Source organism: Felis catus, chromosome C1, assembly GCF_018350175.1.
Source record: "Felis catus isolate Fca126 chromosome C1, F.catus_Fca126_mat1.0, whole genome shotgun sequence".
NCBI classification, from domain to species: domain Eukaryota; kingdom Metazoa; phylum Chordata; class Mammalia; order Carnivora; family Felidae; genus Felis; species Felis catus.
This window is the reverse complement of record NC_058375.1, coordinates 93,408,661-93,426,229: the sequence shown is the minus strand read 5'-3', so window position 1 is coordinate 93,426,229 and position 17,569 is coordinate 93,408,661. Positions and strand designations below refer to the sequence as shown.

The 17,569-nt window shown below is 55.6% G+C and overlaps 2 protein-coding genes across 6 annotated transcripts; one reads left to right on the top strand and one right to left on the bottom strand.

Annotated features, from left to right (window-relative positions):
• Nucleotides 1–2,979: 2,979 nt before the first annotated feature.
• On the bottom strand, nucleotides 2,980–14,833 carry AMPD2 (adenosine monophosphate deaminase 2). 5 transcript variants are annotated; one of them, XM_011285052.4, is made up of 18 exons: nucleotides 14,641–14,833; nucleotides 9,542–9,672; nucleotides 9,176–9,306; nucleotides 8,552–8,620; nucleotides 8,342–8,453; nucleotides 7,906–8,092; nucleotides 7,529–7,670; nucleotides 7,324–7,413; nucleotides 6,957–7,086; nucleotides 6,605–6,799; nucleotides 6,386–6,517; nucleotides 6,016–6,179; nucleotides 5,606–5,732; nucleotides 5,351–5,514; nucleotides 4,972–5,092; nucleotides 4,505–4,678; nucleotides 4,157–4,267; nucleotides 2,980–4,008 (listed from the first exon to the last, which is right to left on the bottom strand). In XM_011285052.4, the coding sequence occupies exons 1-18, from the start codon at nucleotides 14,648–14,650 to the stop codon at nucleotides 3,799–3,801; spliced, it is 2,400 nt and encodes a 799-aa protein (XP_011283354.1). In that variant the 5' UTR covers nucleotides 14,651–14,833; the 3' UTR covers nucleotides 2,980–3,798. The 5 variants fall into 5 exon arrangements, 4 of the variants coding, with proteins under 4 accessions (XP_011283354.1, XP_011283356.1, XP_011283355.1 ...); XM_011285054.3 differs by lacking the exon at nucleotides 14,641–14,833 and adding an exon at nucleotides 13,658–13,901; XM_011285053.3 differs by lacking the exon at nucleotides 14,641–14,833 and adding an exon at nucleotides 10,902–13,101.
• LOC123378997 (basic salivary proline-rich protein 1-like) lies at nucleotides 13,891–15,359 on the top strand. Its single transcript, XM_045033265.1, has 3 exons — nucleotides 13,891–14,022; nucleotides 14,494–14,669; nucleotides 14,831–15,359. Exons 1-3 carry the CDS (start codon nucleotides 13,906–13,908, stop codon nucleotides 15,198–15,200), a joined length of 663 nt encoding a protein of 220 aa, XP_044889200.1. The 5' UTR covers nucleotides 13,891–13,905; the 3' UTR covers nucleotides 15,201–15,359.
• The last annotated feature ends 2,210 nt before the right edge of the window (nucleotides 15,360–17,569 follow it).

The following is a 17,569-nucleotide window of genomic DNA, read 5'->3' as shown; positions in this document are numbered from 1 at the left end:
ATTTATTTTTGAGAGAGAGAGAGAGAGAAAGAAAGTGGGGGAGGGGAAGAGACAGAGGGAGAGACAGAATGCGAAACAGGCTCCAGGTTCTGAGCCCTCGGCACAGAGCCTGATGCAGTGCTCGAACTTGGGAACAATGAAATCATGACCTGAGCCAAAATCGGACGCTTAACTGACTGAGCCACCCAGGCATCCCAGGACAGTGGTTTCTTGAGATAGAATCTGCTTCTGGTGAAGATTGTTGAAATGACAACAAAGCATTTGGAATATCACACAAACTTAATTGATAGAGCGGTAGAAGCGTTTGAGAGCATTGACTCTAATTTTGAAAGTTCCACTGTAGGTAAAATGCTATCAAAGAGCAGCACTTGTACAGAGAAATCATTTGTGAAAGGAAGAGTCAGTCAACGGGACAACCTTCACTGTTGTCTTATTTTAAGAAATTGCCACAGCCAGCCTAGCCTTCGGCAACCACCACCCTGATCAGCCAGCAGCCATCAACATCCAGGTGAGAACCTCCACCAGCAAAAAGGTGATGCCTTGCTGAAAGCTCAGATGATGGTTAACATTTTTTAGCAGTATTTTTAAATTAAGGTGTGTAGTCTGTTTCTTAGATATAATGCTATTGCACACTTAGTAGACTGTAGTATAGTGTAAACGTAACTTCTATATGCACTTGGAAACCAAAAATTAATTCAACTCACTTTGTGATATTCCAGTCCTCATAGTTGTCTGGAACCCAGCCCGCCAAATCCCTGAGGTATGCCTGTATTTATAAAGAATATTTTAATAAAATGTGGACTTACATTAAAATATTTTAGGAACACAAAATTATACATATTATGATCTCCACTTAAAAATTCCTTTTTAGAAAAGAACCTAAAGGAATATATGTGTGTATATATATATATATATATATATATATATATATTCAAAATACATAAGTAGATCACAGACAGATGATCTGTATGTTGAAATTGGTGGATTGTGAATGGATTTTCTTCTTCCCATTTTTCTAGATTTTCCAAATTTCTGTAAATGAAATTTTTTTCAGATAGGAAAAACTATTAAGGCCTTACTGTCTTAAAATTACTTGCTCTCAGTAAATGTTTAAAAAGAGAAATTTCTGAGTAACTAAAAAACCAGAAACAAGTCATTTTTTTAAAAAAGTGGACAGGTTGCTAAGAAATTCTTTAAATTGGTAGTATTCTTGGGGCACTTGAGTGGCTCACTCGGTTAAGCGTCTGATGTCACCTCAGGTCATGATCTCACCATCGTGGGGTTGAGCCCCACGTTGGGCTCTGTGCTGACAGCTCAGATCCTAGAGCCTGCTTTGGATTCTATGTCTCCCTCTCTCTCTGACCCTCCCCTGCTTGCACTCCGTGAGTCTCTCTCTCTCAAAATAGGAAGTAAACATTTAAAAAAAAAATTTTTTTTTTTAAATAAATCGGTAGTATTCTTAGGGCTAGGCCTCAGCACACACTCAGAATGTACCAGCAGTGAGAAAACGGAATGGATTCTGTTATATAGAAAAGCATCGTTCCTTGGGTAGACGAGACCCAGTGTGGAGTTGGGGAGCCCTAGACCATGAGCTCCCTAGCTTCCAATCCAGGTTCTGCCACAGGCCACTTGCACCTCCTGAGTCTGTTTCCTGAACCAGAAATCAGCCACAGTGGTAGTCTCTTGCTCATCACTCTGCTCTAACATTCGATTTTACCGTGTGTAATGGGTAGAATGAACTAGCGAATGACGCCTTCTAGAGACTGACGGACCCTTGTCCTTGTCTGGGAGCAAGGCTGGTGGCTAATGGCCCTCAGGAGCCAGGGGCATCAGGAGAGCTTCTGCCCAGAGGCCCTGGGTGAGGTGCAGATGCGCTGTCTGCCAAAGGAGAGGCAGGGCTGGGACAGAGCCAGCAAACAGGAGGGGAGGAAGCCAGCCTCCTGCTCCCTCACCAGGCCCTCGATTACACACGCTCTCGCTGTTCCAGAGCTAATTGTTTCTGAAGTGCAAGCCCATCCACTCCCCACTCGGCAGCAACAGCATCCATAGGCTTCTCTGTCACTCACCCAAGACCCAGAGCAGCACAGGGCACATTCCACTTTTCTCCTTTACTTGGGCAACACACTCCAGCAACATCTATGCCTTGGAAGGTGGTCCAGAGATTGTGCATTGAACATGGACTGAAGCCAAGTTGGTTAAGCCTAGATTCTGAAGGCACAGGCTTGCTCCAACCCTTCTAAGAAAATGTGTCAGGGAGCTTGCATATGTCTGTGCCACACCTCCCACCCACGGGCAGAACCTCGGAGGGTAGGACCTGGAAATGGCATTTTATTTATTTTTTAAAAAATGTTTAATATTTATCTTTGAAAGAGAGAGACAGAGCGTGAACGGGGGAGGGGTAGAGAGAGAGGGAGAGACAGAATCCGAAGTAGGCTCCAGGCTCTGAGCTGTCAGCACAGAGCCCGATGCAGGGTTCGAACTCACGAGCTATGAGATCATGACTTGAGCCAAAGTCGGACGCCTAACTGACTGAGCCACCCAGGCGTCCCTGGACATGGCATTTTAAACAAGCTGATGTCCCAAGTTCGAGAACCACTGGCCTCAGGTCTGCTTGGAAATAACATGTTCCCACATGTACCCGGCTGTCCCAAAAGGCTGGAAGTGAGGAAGCAGGAGGTGGAAGGGGATGCCGGCTCCCTCAAAGTGGTACAACAGGGGTGTGCCCTAGACCTGGGGTCAAGTGTCTACTTCACGGGGGGCAGGCTGGATGAGAGCCTGGGGCAGCAGATGGGTCCCTGGTGGACCTCTCCTCCCACCCAGCTTCCTTCATCAGTTTCCACGTGCGCAAATACGCATCGGCCAAGCCCAGTCACTCACTTTAGGATTCGCTGTGTACCTCTACCCACAATGCTCCTGGATCTACCCTCAGCCACCCCCACCATGACTCTCCCTCTCCCAATAGACATCCCACCCGCCTCGTTACTTAAATAACCTTTATTTCTCATGCACTAGGAAAGATGGGATTGTATGAAACACTGCATTTCACAGCAAAGACCTCAGTCCAGAACACAACACAGGGGACCAAGTGGATTCAGGTGTGGTCAAAACTCTGGGGATCACAGTGGGGATACCACCTCCAGGGCTGGTGACAGATTCAGGACCCTCCGGCTGCAATGGCTCCAGATACAACACAGGGCAGCTGCCCCCTCCCACAGAGGCACAGGAAGCTGACACCAGAGGAGCATGTAGACCGGAGGAAGGACGGAGAAGGCTGCTAGGCAGTGACTTGGTGGAGGCGGTGGTCCAGCACCTCCGAGGCCCGAGTCCAGGCAGCGAGGGCTGTGACCGAGTTCAGCCCAACTGTGCTCACCACAGAGCTGCTGGAGCTCCACAGACCCCCAGCAGGTATGCACGGGCCCCACCTGACTGCTCCCCGGACACACACACACGACAAGATCTGCCCAGGCAGGACCCCAAGGGCTAGAGGGGCCAGCCCCCCTCAACCATCTCTAGCCCCTGTGGACACTTAGATGCCCACAGGACAGCCAGGCTTCAGAGGGTCCTGGGACAGGGCCATTGGCAGGGCAGCCATCAAAGCCGGGCCTTCAGGCCCAGACAAGGGCAAAGCAGATTCTGGGCACCACTTTCACAGAGGTGGCACAGGGACAGATCCAGGCTGGAGACATGCGGGACAGAACAAAGAAGAACAGACACATGCAGACACAACAGGGTGGGAGGGGTCTGAGAATGAAACGTGGTCGAGGTGCTGAGATGCAGGGGGCCCCGTGTGGGCCAAGCTCACTGAGGCCCCGGGCTTGTGGTGACACCAGCCTCCTCCGGGATGGTCTCCAGCGTCTCACTCTGGACAGCCTGCGTGATGAGCGCCAGCTCCTGGCACAAGGTCTCATAGCGGTAGCCCACACGGATGTCCGGCACGTTCGTACGGCGGATATCATTGCCCTCAGGGCCCTCCTTGGTATAGTTGGGTCCCAGCCAGTGGCTCTTCACCTGTGGTGGGCACGGTTATCAGGCAGGGCCTTCAGGGGCCATGCCCCAGCCCTGAACCATCCCAGGGCGAGCACCCCTGGGACCTCCCCAAATGCAGAGAAGGAGAGGAGAGGGTGTCTACCGGGTTCCGGGCAGGTGGCTGTGGTACCTTGTGGGAGAAGCCGCTCATGAGCACACTGTTGCGTGCCAGCTCACACATGTCGCAGGAGCTGAGCTTCCACACCTGGGTAGCGATGCTATATTCCTCCATCAGTGGCTCCTGCACAGGACAGTTTCCCTCAGACAGGTGCACCCAGGCCTGCCACCCAGTCCCTGCCCACCCCTACCCTCATCCTGTACCCGCGCCCCTCTCTCCCCGGAATTTGCCATGACATGCTGCACACTCCACCAGCAGGGGGCAGCACCAGCCCTGAGGCCCAGGTTGGGGGCGGGGAAGGATGGGGGGACCTTTGCAGCCTAGAACCACGGCTGGCCTGGATGCCCTCCAGATTCTGACCTTGGTGAAGTGGAACTGCAGGGGATCGTCAGTGGACAGCGAGACCATGAGACCACGAGACAGGTACTCAGGTAGCGGGTTCCGGTGATAGCTGAGGAAGAGGCTGTTATTGCTGAGTGGGGACATGGCGATGCCAATCTGGGCCAGGTAATACAGGTACTGCAGGACTGGGGCCTGGGCAGGCAACAGGGAGGGAGGACCTGTCAGAAGGCCTCAGGGCTGGGGAGGATACCCGGTTCTGGAGGGCACAGGCCACAGGAAGAAGAGATGGGGGAGTCCGGGCTCAGCCTCACGTACAAAGAGTCATTTATGGCCAAAATCCAAGCTGGGGGCTCCCTGTGGAGGCTGGGGTGAGGCAGAGTCCAAACTGAGGGTTTGGTGGGAAGGAAGATAAGCTGCTGATGAGGCCAAAGGGTTGAAAGGAAGGTAAGCAATTGGGAGGGGTGGCTGCAGGTGCACACCCTGACCTTACGCAGAAGTAGCCCATGAGAGATGTTCTCCGCCAGCATGAAGGCCGACACCAGGTGGTGGATGGGCCCGGCTTCCCCACAGTGCGGCCTCAGCACAAATGTGTGGAAGCCCCTCTGCCTGGGGGCATGAAGACAGTGTCAGCTCCTGAGCCTGGGCCCCTGAGCCCCCACCCAGTGACCGTGTGGGTCTGGGAAAAGGGGCCAGGGGCAGATTCTTGGCTCTGAGAGCTGAGCCATGGAGCCCTGAGGGCGCAGAAAGAACGCACTGGGTCCAGGAGTTGGGGCAGGAGGAGGGTCAGGGCTCTGGAGGTCCCAGGCCAGGGCAGCGGGAGAGACAGTGGGGGGAGTAGAGACCCTACCCTGGTGGAGCACACACCTGCGCAGGTGGTTCAGCATGGCCATGTTGGCAAAGGTGTAGTACAGGTAGTAGGCATAGGGTGGATTGTCCTCCTCCACCCAAGCCTCGGGGAGAGGGCTCTCCAGGTTGAAGACGTGATTCTCGGGCTTAGACTCATCATCCACACTGTCAAAGCCATCCACCTGGCACAGGACCCCAGGATCAGGCCCAGAGCTACAGCCGCACCTGAGGCCAGCCACCCTCCGCACACCCCGCCCTGTGCCTCCCCCTCACGTGCTCCAAGAAGAGGTGCAGCTCAGGGTGGCTGGCAGGGTGCACAGTGGCCTCAAACAGTGGCAGGAAGATGTTCTCCAGCATCTCTTGGAAGTTGGCCAGCTGGCCCTTGGTACGGTACACGTCACTGCAGGCGGGACGTACGCACACAGGACGTGCAGGTCAGTAGGCACCAGAGCTTGGCCCAAAATCAAAGAAGCACTTCTGAACCACACTGGGTGGGCCAGGCTGGACAGACCATGAGTGGAACCGGGCAGTTCCTCTTCTACTCAGAGGGCTTGGCTGGGACGGGGCGGGGGGGGGGGTGGGGGGGGGGAGGGGGTGGTCAGCCATCCCCGGCGGGCAGGAGGTAGGTCCTGGCCCCTGGAACTCTGGCCCCCACGCTCCCTCCCACTCCAAGGGCCACTCACAAGAGGCGGGGCACTTGCACGAGCCAGCGCACGTTGGGGGAGTGTACTTTGTGCTTCACGGCCCAACAGGCCAGCTTGTCCCACTCGTCCCTTGAGCGCCCGTAGATGGAGAGTCGCAGCTCCGCGTTCTGGTATTTGCTCTCCTCCAGGTCTGACATCACCTCCTGAGAGACACACATAGAGCAACCATCACACTCAGGCTCCCACCGTCCCTGTCTCTGCACCCACTGTGTGTGCTCCGTCACACGTCTTCATGCCTCTTATCCACCTTCCTCACCTGCCTCCCCGACACCAGACTCCCGCAGTCTGGGGAAGGGCTGCTCAAGGCTGCTGCCCCTGCACATGGACCCTGGCAGCCACTCCTCCTCACCTTGATAATGTGGGCAAAGTACTTTCCAGAGACCCTGTTGTCGGTTTTGATGAAGATCTCTCGGAGGACAGACTCCCCAATGGGGTTGTATTTGGCATTGAACTTGTCAAAGCGATGGAAGGTGTTTCTGTCCTGGGGAAAACAGGCAGGCCCAGGTCACCCCTGCCCCTGGTTCACATACTGACCCGGCCCCTCCGCCCCCATGCCACCAGGACAGACCGCGTGCATGTCCAGTGTGTCCACACTCAGGTCATAGGCAGTGAGATTCATGCTCTCAAAGACCTCCCGCAGCGTTTGCTCACGGCCCTGCTCCACGTGCACGATCTCCTCCAGGTGCCGCTTCATCGCCCGTTTGATAAAGCGCAGCAGGTGCTTCTGGTTCATGCAGGACGAGGCGTGGATGTGCGTGTCCACCTGGGGTGGAACGGGGCTGCTGGGTTCCCTGGAGGCCAAGAGAGCCTGGGGCTTGGGCTAGGAGAGGACTCTGCACAAGGAATGCTGGGCAGGGGGTCGAGGCCCTGCAAGGGAGGCCAGGCAGGGGTGCAGGACCGGGCATGGTGTGGGGGCCCACCTTGCGGATGTTGTAGAAGTCTCGGTGTGGAACCTTCTTCTGGGCGGCCAGCTCCTTCATCTCGTTGAGCAGCACGTGCATCTGGAACTTGGAGCTCAGGTACTGTAGCCGACGGTAGCAGAAGGACTTTCTGGGCAGGAAGAGAACACGGCAGGGGCTCTAGGACACAAAGAGGCACCTGGGGAGGGCCTGGGTAAGGAGGCAGAGAGGGAGGGGGTGGGAGGGTGCAGGACTGAGACTGCCCAGGGGCAAAAGACAGAGGGAAAGTCTAGGACTCAGTGACTGAGAAGGGGTGAGAGATGGTGGCAGGTGACTGGGGCAGGGCTGAGGATGGAGAGTCCAGGCTGGGAAGGGAGCAGGGACTCACATGGGGCCATTGATAATCAGGGCCATGAGCACATTGACATCTGCCACAAATTCCTGCAGGTCAGGGTACGGCAGCTCCATCTCTGAGCAACTGATACATAGTGAGAGCTTATGTGAGAAGAGCATGTCGTGCCCCATGGAACCCCCTAAGCCAATGCAGCCCCCATACAGCTCCCCCCACCCCAGCACTCCCCACACCGGCTTACTGATCATCAGTTTCCCTGCGGGTGTAGACGTGCACCACGCCCTGCACCATGCGCAGACCCAAACCCAGGTCCCCAGGCATGGTGCTCGGCTCACAGTACTCATATGGGTGCTGCTCCAGCGCAGGGGGGTGCACCGGGGCATCTACAGGGGTAGGGAGGGTGGAGTCAGGGCCAGGGCTCCTCCTGGCCACCCACTGCCCAGCCCAGGGGCTCCATAGAGGGCGAGAGCTCCTGCCCCTGCCTCCACCCACCATGTACCGAGACGCTGGAATGAGCCCAGGTGGGAAGAAGCAGGCAGGGTGGAGGTTTCTAGGCACCAGGCTCAGGGAGCCTGGGACGCCAGGGCACTTAGAGTAGGGCACGAATGGGGGTCCCACCAGCAGACACAGGGGTGTCAGGGCCCTGCTCATAGGTCCGTGTCTCCAGAGGCTTCTCAGCCAGCTGCTGCAGATACCGCCGGGTGGTAGGGCAAAAACTCTGCAGTGACAGGGCCATGTACTTCTCCCGGATAAAAAGTGCCCGCACCACACTCTTGGCTGCATCCAGCAGGTCTGTGAATGGCACCTGGAGACAAGGACATGGGGTCACTCTCCTTGGTCTCAGACCCACACCAGGCCCACCCTCGCCTCTTCCCCAAGGCCTTGACCCTAGAAACAGCACATCAACTAGCTAACAGCCAGACCCTCTGCCCCTCCAGCTTTTGAAACAAGAAATGCCCACGCTAGGCCCACCCAATTCCCAAGCTGGGGGAGCCGGCCAATGGAACACCGTAGAATTGAGGGGAGTGAGACCCAAGGCCCTGACCACACTGACCCCACACTTCTCCTCGCCGGAGATGGTGACCCGCTGAAATTCCCGCTCTAGCACCACGTCTCGGTCCCGCAGGCCCCGGTCACCTTGCCCCTCGCTCTGCTCCTTGAAGAGCCTACAGGGGGAGAGTAGAAGGGAGGGGGCTGGAGCCAGCGGCGGGACAGGCCCCAGCCCCACACCCCCACATCCCCCGTGCCCCTCTGCCCTCCTCACTGGAAGTCTGATTCACTGTCTGTCTTCAGGAAATCTTGCTTGGCCCGAAGCAGGATATCTGGCTCCAGCCTAGAAGTGAGAAGGGCAAGAGGTCAGGCAGATGACAAGAGACGGCCCTTGTTCCCAGGTCCGCGAACCATGCTGGCTGCCGTGCACGTGTTGTTCTTCTTGGCCTCGTGGGGCTGTAGAACCCTGCACTGTGGGTGCTGGCTTGCCCGCATTAGATATGAGAAAGTACACCCAGAAGTTGAGCAGCATGTTCTAGGCCACTCTGGTCGGTAGAAGACAGAACCAGAATTCAACAGCCTAACTCCAAAGCCTGTGCTTCAGACCGCTGCTCTATGCTGCTCCCTAGTGGGCCCCAGAGAGAGGGACAGGATGGGAGAGGGACAGAGACAGGGCTCTGAAAGTGTCCCAGTAAAGACGGAGGGACACTGGGCAGATTACCCTGTGCCCCCTACCCCCAACCCTACAGCTGTCAGGCTGTGCCCTCTCCTACTGCTACCTGGCTGTGCCCCCTACAACAGTGGCTGCCGGGCTGTGCCCCACCCCCCCCCCCCCACCCCTGTAGCTGACTGTGCCTGGTCCAACCCATAGCTGCCATAGCTGGGGCTGGGGGCTTACTTGACATCCTGGCTGATCTGCCTCTCCAGGCGCTGCCTCCGCTCCTCCAGCTGCTCAATGGGGCTCTCCTCAGGGAACTCGTACGGGGCACTACGGAGCTCGCTCTCAGCCAGGGAGCGGCTGAACAGCTCCTGGTGGGAGGGAAGGAAGGGTCAGTGTGGCCTAGCCCTCAGCCGCCGGGCCCTCACTTGCCGAGTCTAGGGATGGGGTAAGGGCAGCAGGAGCTGGAGGTACCTGGGAGAGGCTAGGGATCAGGGCACAGCCAAGCGTGAAGTAAGGGGACAGCTGAGATGGAGGGGTGTGGGGAGCAGAGACAGGGCATGGGGACAGCGGTGGAGGGACACAGGGTGAGGTGCCAGGCGATACCTCGGCGATCTCCTTGCATTTGCCATCCATAGACGTGCGTAGGTCGAGTGGGAAGTGCTTGAGGCAGGGGGCAGGGCCTGGCAGGGATCGGGCAGACTGCAGCGGAGGGGCCCCCAGCCCACCCCGAGCCTCTGTGGAGACAGTGATGTCAGGGTCAAAGGGTGGAGGGCAGGGCCTGTGCGCACTAGAAGCGCTGGGTCCCCACAGGCCCCAGGCCTGCCCCAGAGAGAGGCCAGGGCTTGGAAAGTGGGCAGTCCCCCCTCAGAGACTGAGGAATGGGCCTGCGTGTGGCTCCCAAAGGACCTCACCCTCACAATCTAGCACAGGGCCCCTCAAGCATTCCAGGCTCAGGAGTGGGGGTCCTGAGTCTGCCCCTAGAGCAAGTGGATTCCCTCACTCCAGGAATAAGACTCTAAATCCTGGACTAGAAACCGCTGCCTCGGTAAGCAGGAGACCCCGTGCAGGCAGGCACACGTACGTACACACACACACACACACACACACACACACAGTGCTCATTAAGGACCCGGTGGTCACGCTAGCAATCCCCAGCCCACAGCTTCCAGGCCGGCCAGGCCAGGAGCAGACCTGCCCCTGGCCTCAGGAATCCTCCTCAAGAAACCAGGGCCTGCACCTGATAACCCAGACCTACACAGCACAGGCAAGTCACAGCTGCCACTTAGCTCTGAACTGGAGACCAGACCCTAAGGGAAGAGGAGGAGAGGAAGTGGAGGACCTGGTTGGCAGCAGTAACCCTACCTCCTCCCCAGTGGCCTGCCTTCTCCCCCAGGACCCCAAGGCTGCCAAGATGTGGCCTGGCCCCGGCCCGCCCCTCCCACTGCTGGCTGCCCCTCCAAAGGGAGCTGCCACAAACAGTCTGCGCCACTCGGAGGCCCCAGGATCTGGGCCGGAGGCCCCAGGGAGGGCCTGGGGAAGGGAGTGTCAGAAGCCAGGGCCTCTCCACATGGAGGACAGAACTCCTCAGCTGTACCACCAGGAGGCTGGCACTAAAGGCCTTGAAGCTGCTAGTCTACAGGGGCTGCCTGAGCTCCCAGCCAACCCTGAAGGACCCTCCTTGGGCTCACCAGCCCCACCCTCCCCACCAGGAAGCTCTCCACACCCAACTGGGCTTTCCCAGTCAGCTCTGAAGGATATTCCCTTCCAGCAGCCTCCTTTCCCCTCTCTACCGCGTCTCAGGGACAGATTGGAGGCTCTGCCCAGGTAGCATGCTTTAAAGTCTGTGGACCCACTTCAAGATCCCCCAGAGTTGGGTCCCAAGGCTGGACAAAGGGAAGAGGAGGTGCCTGCACCAGATCCAGGACCCAGCCCCTGCTCTCCCGGGTGCCTGCCTGGGTCCTACCTGCAGAGTTCAGGCAGCTCCAGCCAAAGCCCTGTGCCCCTGGCCCGCTTGTTTGCTGAGTGGAGCTGTAGCCAGTCCCCCAGGACAGCTCAAGGGGCCGGCACGGGCTGTACCAAGTGCAGCAACATGCAGGGGAGACCCTAGGATGACAGCAAGCAGGGGGCTAGGGAAGCCCAGGGGAGCCAGAAATCAAGGAAAGGAGCATCAGAGTTGGGAAATGAGAGGAACTGGAGAAGTGAACAGGGCCTTAACCTCTACAGTACCAGGGCCCAGCCTAAAGTGGAGCCCCCAAGGGGGTGGACCAGGGTAGGCTGATAAGGGCTGGGCAGTCTGGCTGGGAGAGGCCAAGCCTCCTTAAAATGCACTACCATTGGGGATAGTGAGTGGGTAGGGCCCTGCTGGCCAAAGGGTAGGAGGGGAGAGAGGTAGGGGTGAGCAGCCCTCATTTCCAAACACAACAGCCCCAGGCCGGCTTCATCTGCCCAGAGGCCTTGTTTTGCTCCCCACAGTCCCCTGGGTCCCCTGACTATGGGGTTCCTTGAGACAAACAAAGCCTCTTCTAGGGAGAGAAGTTGGGTGGCAGTAAGAGAAGCGACTCACTCCAAGTAGGGACCAGTTACTGAGTTTCTCTGCTGCCCAGGGGGGCTTGTTCACAGCTGCCCAGACCTAAACCCCCGTTTCAAGCTTATCACTGGGGACAAACCATCCAGGAGAAGCGTGGGAGATAAGGGACTAGAATTTGGAGAACTCGAGTCTGACTGTTCCCACTTATAGTATGTCTCTGCCTCCCAGAGGCCTCAGGTCCTATAATAATGGGGTGATAAGTGAGTCCTGCCCTGCCTAGCCACAAACTGCCATAAGGCTCAAAGAGATATGTTTCTGCAAGTGTTCTGTAAAACACCATAATCTGTGATTATGAACTCCGGGGGCCCTCCAACACCTCTCACTTTCCCACCCACTAGAGAGGGTGAGAGGCCCAGCTCAGACCAAAACAACCAAGCAGTGAATGGCAGCAAAGAGGACAGAACTTGATGGGGTGTAGACGGGTACGGGGGGTGGGAGACACAATCTCATACTTGGAAGAGGGCAGAGCAGGAAGAGGAAAGAAAGATGGGCACTTGTTCCACACACAGGGTGTAAGACAGAGCTCAAGGTTCTTGCCTGCCCCAAAACCTTGATCCTACACAGCTCCTCACCATTCTAGCCCCCTGCAGGAGAGGCCGACCACAGACCTCCGGGGCTGGTCTCTATCAGGTCAGCAAGAGCTGAATCCAAGGTCCTAATCTCAACTTCCTCTCTTATCAGGGTGGCCTAAGATCTACACTGAAATGCAGGGGACACCAGGACAGGTTCCAGCAGCCAGAGCCATTCGTCCAGGCTGCAGGCCCCTGCACAGGGCTGCTGGGGTTCACTAGAGGTATATACTCCCTGAGGCCAGGCCTAGAAGACCCAGCTGCCTGTCTGCTAGTCCCATCCCCTGAGTCTGTGCCACTGCAACACACACACACACACACACACACACACACACACACACACACACACACAAGCGGAGTCCACCAAAAGCCAGAAGGGACTGCTCCCATCAACTCCAAGATCTTGTCACCTCATCATCTACCCTCTGCCCTGGAGCCCTCTCGCTCACTGCCAAGACTGCCTTAGTAGGCAGAGAGGTGTCCGAGGCTTTGACCCATAGATATCAGATGCTCCCACCGAGTGACCACCCAAAGGTGTACAGATCTAGCTCCAGGGTACACACTGTCTGGATAGCCCAGACCTGGACACAGAAAACACAGACCCTCAGGACTCCTGACCTCAGGTCAGGATCTTCAATGGCACAAGAAAACAGAGGTGGTGGATGATTAGGCTATAGGTACAGACTGCTGCTGAGGGGAGGGGGTGAAAAGACTGGCTTGACCAGGTCACCAAAATGGGGGCGGTCCTTCCTTAGTCAGGAAGCCTGGGGACAGCAGACGGCAGGTAGATATCCCTCAGCAAGCACAGACTCAGGCAGTCTAGCCCTCAGGGAGATGGGCACAGCTACTCCACGCTGCCTGCTCCAAATGGTGCAGAGATGTCTATCAGAATAGGAGCCAAACCAAAGGGTGTAGGAGCACACACAGGCAGGCAGTGGCCCCCGCCTGAGCCCCCAAACAGGCCTGGCCCGAGGACACCCCATACTTATGAGGAAGCTCACAAGACAAACCAGAAGAGAGCAAACAGCAAATAACAGATACCGTTGAGCCCTCAGCCCTGGGATGCCCGGTAGCAACAAGCGTGCCCTAACATCAGACCCCCCAGGAAGGGGAATACGGACCTGGGGTCCTAGGAAGGGGAACTAACCACAGGACAGCCTGAGACTGCCTGGTAAAGCCACAGCTGCCAGCAGTGTGGCCAGCCCACAAACCAGTCAGTCCCACACATCTCCCTCTCCATTCACACACACTCCACATGCAAACGGTCTTAGCACATCCACATGCTGACACGTGTGCAAACACACCTCTTGTTGCACCCACACCCGCACCCACTCCTCATTACAGAGGGCAGCACCCCCAACATAGAACATAGAGACCTGTCATCTTCCACCCCACCGCCCTCTCTGCACCACCTCCCAAGCCAGCCGTCCCTGGGATAGAGGACAAGGGGCACCACCGCAGAGAGGGTGCAGGAGAAGGGGTACCCCCTCTGATGGGACCAGTAGCCAGGGCCAGCGGTGGTGGGGTAGAGCCAGTGGCTGAGGCCAGGAAGCACACACTCACCTGGTACTGCAGAGGAGGCCTGCAGGCTGGCCAGCTTCTTAAAGGGATATTTGGCCTTGGGACTGCCGGCGCCAGATGGGTTGGATGCCATGGCTCGCGCCGCGGAGATGGCGGGGGGAGTCTGAGCCGCACCAGCTGGGCCTGGCTCTGCCACATCCAACCCCTTCCTCCGCCCCGCCCCCAGCGGGAGTGACTGATGCAGGAAGCAGAAGCCCCGCAGGCGGAAGAGGCCCTGGCCACGATTTCTGATGTTGTCTAGGCAACCTCGGGGAGGGGGACCTCCATCCCCGCCTCTTATCCCTTCCCTTCCCTCCTCAGACCCCGGAGTGACGCGACTGATGGGTGCTGGGCCTGGGGGGATGGAGGTGAGCAAACAAGATGGGGAAGGGCCAGCCCTTAGCACTCCACTGACCCCTTCAGAGCCCTTGCCCCTTGTCAGGGATCTGGGGCAAAGGAGTCAAAGTCCCGGCTAGCTGGTCCAGCCAGCATGGGAGAAAAAAATCATAATAAACAGGAATCCAGCGCCAGCTCCCCCAAGCTCTGAACACACTTCTCTCAGAGCAGGCATGCTCCGTGAAAACCCAGCCCCTCTGGGACACAGTCCCCTTTTCTCTTCTCCGTCAGACTCCCAGCCCCAGGGGTAGCCCAGCTCTGGGAGGATGGGGTAGAACAGAGAATCCCAACCCAGTAGGGAGGAGCCTGTCTTGGGAAAATTCCACTGGTCGGCAGGCGCTACCTTCTAGGAAGGCAGAGAGGCCAGGAAGCAGGGGCGTCTCTGGGGGGTCTGGGAAAGAGACCCAGCGACTTCTGACTTTTCTGTCTTTTCCGCACCTCAGGTTCTGCTTTCCCAGGCCCGCCCCAGGAGGAGATGGCCACCTTCTCTAGGTCTGCAGACTGTGCTGAGACCCCCACCCTCTTGTCTCCCTGGCTATGTACTTCTCTGTCCCAGAGACCCTCCCCCCGACACAGGCACAGACACTCACCTGAGGCCATACTGCCGGAACCCGGAGGGGTATGTGGGAGACTGCCCGCCAGGGTCCGCACAACCGGGAAGCTGGGGTCGCAAGGGAGGGGAGGAGGGCTGAACCCAGACCCCGGCCAAGTCGCTCCAAGGATCCCTGGCTCTGGCACCGAGATGGAAGAAGTAAGGCAGTCTTTCAAAATTGCCCGCAGGCGGGAGACGGACCTCGGCGGACCTCGGCGGACCTCGGCCGCTGAACTAGCCTCGAAGACCCCGGGGAGTCCCGACTTCCAGCTGTCTGCTCAGGAGGCGAGCAGGCCACGTGCTCCCCAGAGAGCAGGACCCGGAACTCGTCTGTGCTTCTCTCAACACTCTCTGGGTGTTCAGGATCGGACTATCGTAGCTGGACTGTGGTGGAGTCACGCAACAGGTGCGACCCCACCGAAGCCTAGCCAGCGCCTCAGGGCGTCTCAGCCGCCCCAGGCCCCACTGTGCCCGAGGCCCCGCCCCCTCCGGGCAGGCCCCGCCCCCGCCGTGTTCCTCTTCCCCTCGCCACGTGGGCAGCCGCCACTCCGCAGTTAGCCAGGCGGGTCTTGGGCAAGCGTTGTGCGTCAGCTTCCTCATCAGTGAAATGGGGCGGTGTAATTGCACTCAAGGGAGTTGTTCTGAGCATGAAACGTTAAGCACCTTTGCACGATACCTGGCACAAAGTCGATGGCCCATAAAAGATAACTAATATTGTCTCAGGACTCGTTCATTTTGTTTTTTAAGATTTTATTTTTAAGTAATCTCTACACCAAAGGTAGGGCTCGAACTCACAACCCCAAGATCAAGAGCCACAAGCTCCACCAACTGAGCCAGCCAGGCACCTCCATTCATTCACTTTTAGAAGTCATTCCTGGGCATTCTCATTCCGGGTCCTCTGCTTTCTTCTGGCAGGCATAGATAAAACAGGGTGTGTCCTGCAATCCAGGCTCTCCTTCCTACATTTACTTATGTATTTATTGGTTAAAAGCTTAGGCTCTGTAGCCAGAATGCCTGGGTTCAATTCCAGACTCTTCCACCTACTTTGTGATTGACGGGGAAGTTACTGGACTCTCTGTGCTCCTATTTCCTCTGGAAAATGACTGTAAGAGACCCTGCTTTGTATAGTGGTCGTTAGGATAAATGAGTTAATATAAATTAAGTGCTTAGAGCAGTGCCTGGCCTGTAGTTACTATTCAGTTATTGTCTGCATCTTATCATTGCTATGTCCTTGTCCTTGGTTCCCTGTTGACAACCTCATATGGTGATGATTCTCTTGGTGGCCTAGAAAGAAGTGGAGTTGGGATGTTTGGAGGACTGCAGACACCCCACCCAGCCAGCACCCCCACTCCCAAGTAACACAGAATCCTACCTAAAGGGAACGGGGGGGAGGGGGAAGGGGGGAGAGCTAAGACTTCACTAAACATAATCAAGTGTATTAGCAGTAATTAATCTTTTCCCTATTTCTCCACCTGTGGGAGCCCTTTGTTCCCCACACCCAGTTGTATTAATGCTGTTTGTCCAGCTCCTCCCAGTTCTCCCCTACAGCCAAATTCCTTCCCAAACTCTGCCTCCCCCACCTCTCCCCAAGCTGGATTCTGGACCCTGGACCCTACTATCTGTGTGTATCTGGTGTCACATCTATTGATCTCTGCCTGCTGCTCCTCCTTACCCTGGGCAAACTCAAAAAACTATGGCCTCCATAAACATGGCGGTGGGGGAGTTCACCTCACAAAGAAGCAATCAAACCAATAAAACAAAGGAAATAACGATGTTTACCCATCAACTTAGCAAAGATTAAGGGGAAAAAATCCTAATACACGCAAGGGTGTAGTGAGATGGGACACACATACACTACTGGACACGAACATCAACATAATCTTTCTGAAAGCCATTTGGTAATACATAATCAAGAGTCTTTCAAAAGTTCCTATTATTTAACCTAGTAATTCCACTTTCAGGAAATTGTTCTTCTAAAGAGCTGCCAGAAAAATATGCACGAATTTGTTCATCACTGCAATGTTTATCATATAGAAAGGCTGGGAACATAAAGGTCCAACAATAGGGAAATGTTTAAATTTTGTCATATGCATGCAATGAAATACAACAATTAAAAATTGTTCTTGGAGAATTTCTTAATGAGGTGGAAATGTTTACAATGTAAAGCTTGGTTTCAAAAAAATGAATGTAAAAATCTGTACATACAGTATGGCCCTAATTATATGACATATATGCATAGAAAACAGACACACCAAAAAGTTTACAAATGATTATCTGTGGGTGGTAGAATTGGGAATTATATTTCCTTCTTTATACTTAACTGCATTTAAAAAATTGTCTACCATGCATAGCCATTACTTTTATATAAATCAAGGGAATAGGAAACAACAAACAAATCTGTAACAGCCTCCACACCCCACTCCCAACAGACCCTCCTGGGTCTTAATCCCAGACTAAATTGGTCTTGGGATCTTTAGGAATCTTGAAGTCGTTGGGCTCTCAACAATGAATGACAAAATAAATCTCAAAATTAAAAATCAAGCAGCAGGTAACCATGTAGAATGTCAACTGTACTCTGATAAAATGCATATTTTGACATAGTTTTAAGGGGCGGTATCTTGCATTGGGCTAGGTCTCATTCAGATTCTCCCTTAATCCGGACCTACTTACCTAACCAGCCCATAGGTGGCAATCCCTGCCCTCCACCCTACCCAGGCAAACCGGTTCACTAGTCCCTTCATGCTCCTCCCTAGTCCCATCTGCAACACACCCTTCACCCCACAACCCTCCCCTATTTCCAGGCCATTTGGTACACAGTGCCTGCTAGGAAGTGTGTCCTGATTACAGCTAAGCATCGATCTCTCCACCTACACAACACCAGTAAGAATCTAAGCGGGGTTCACTGTCTACGCAAAAACAGTTTGGAA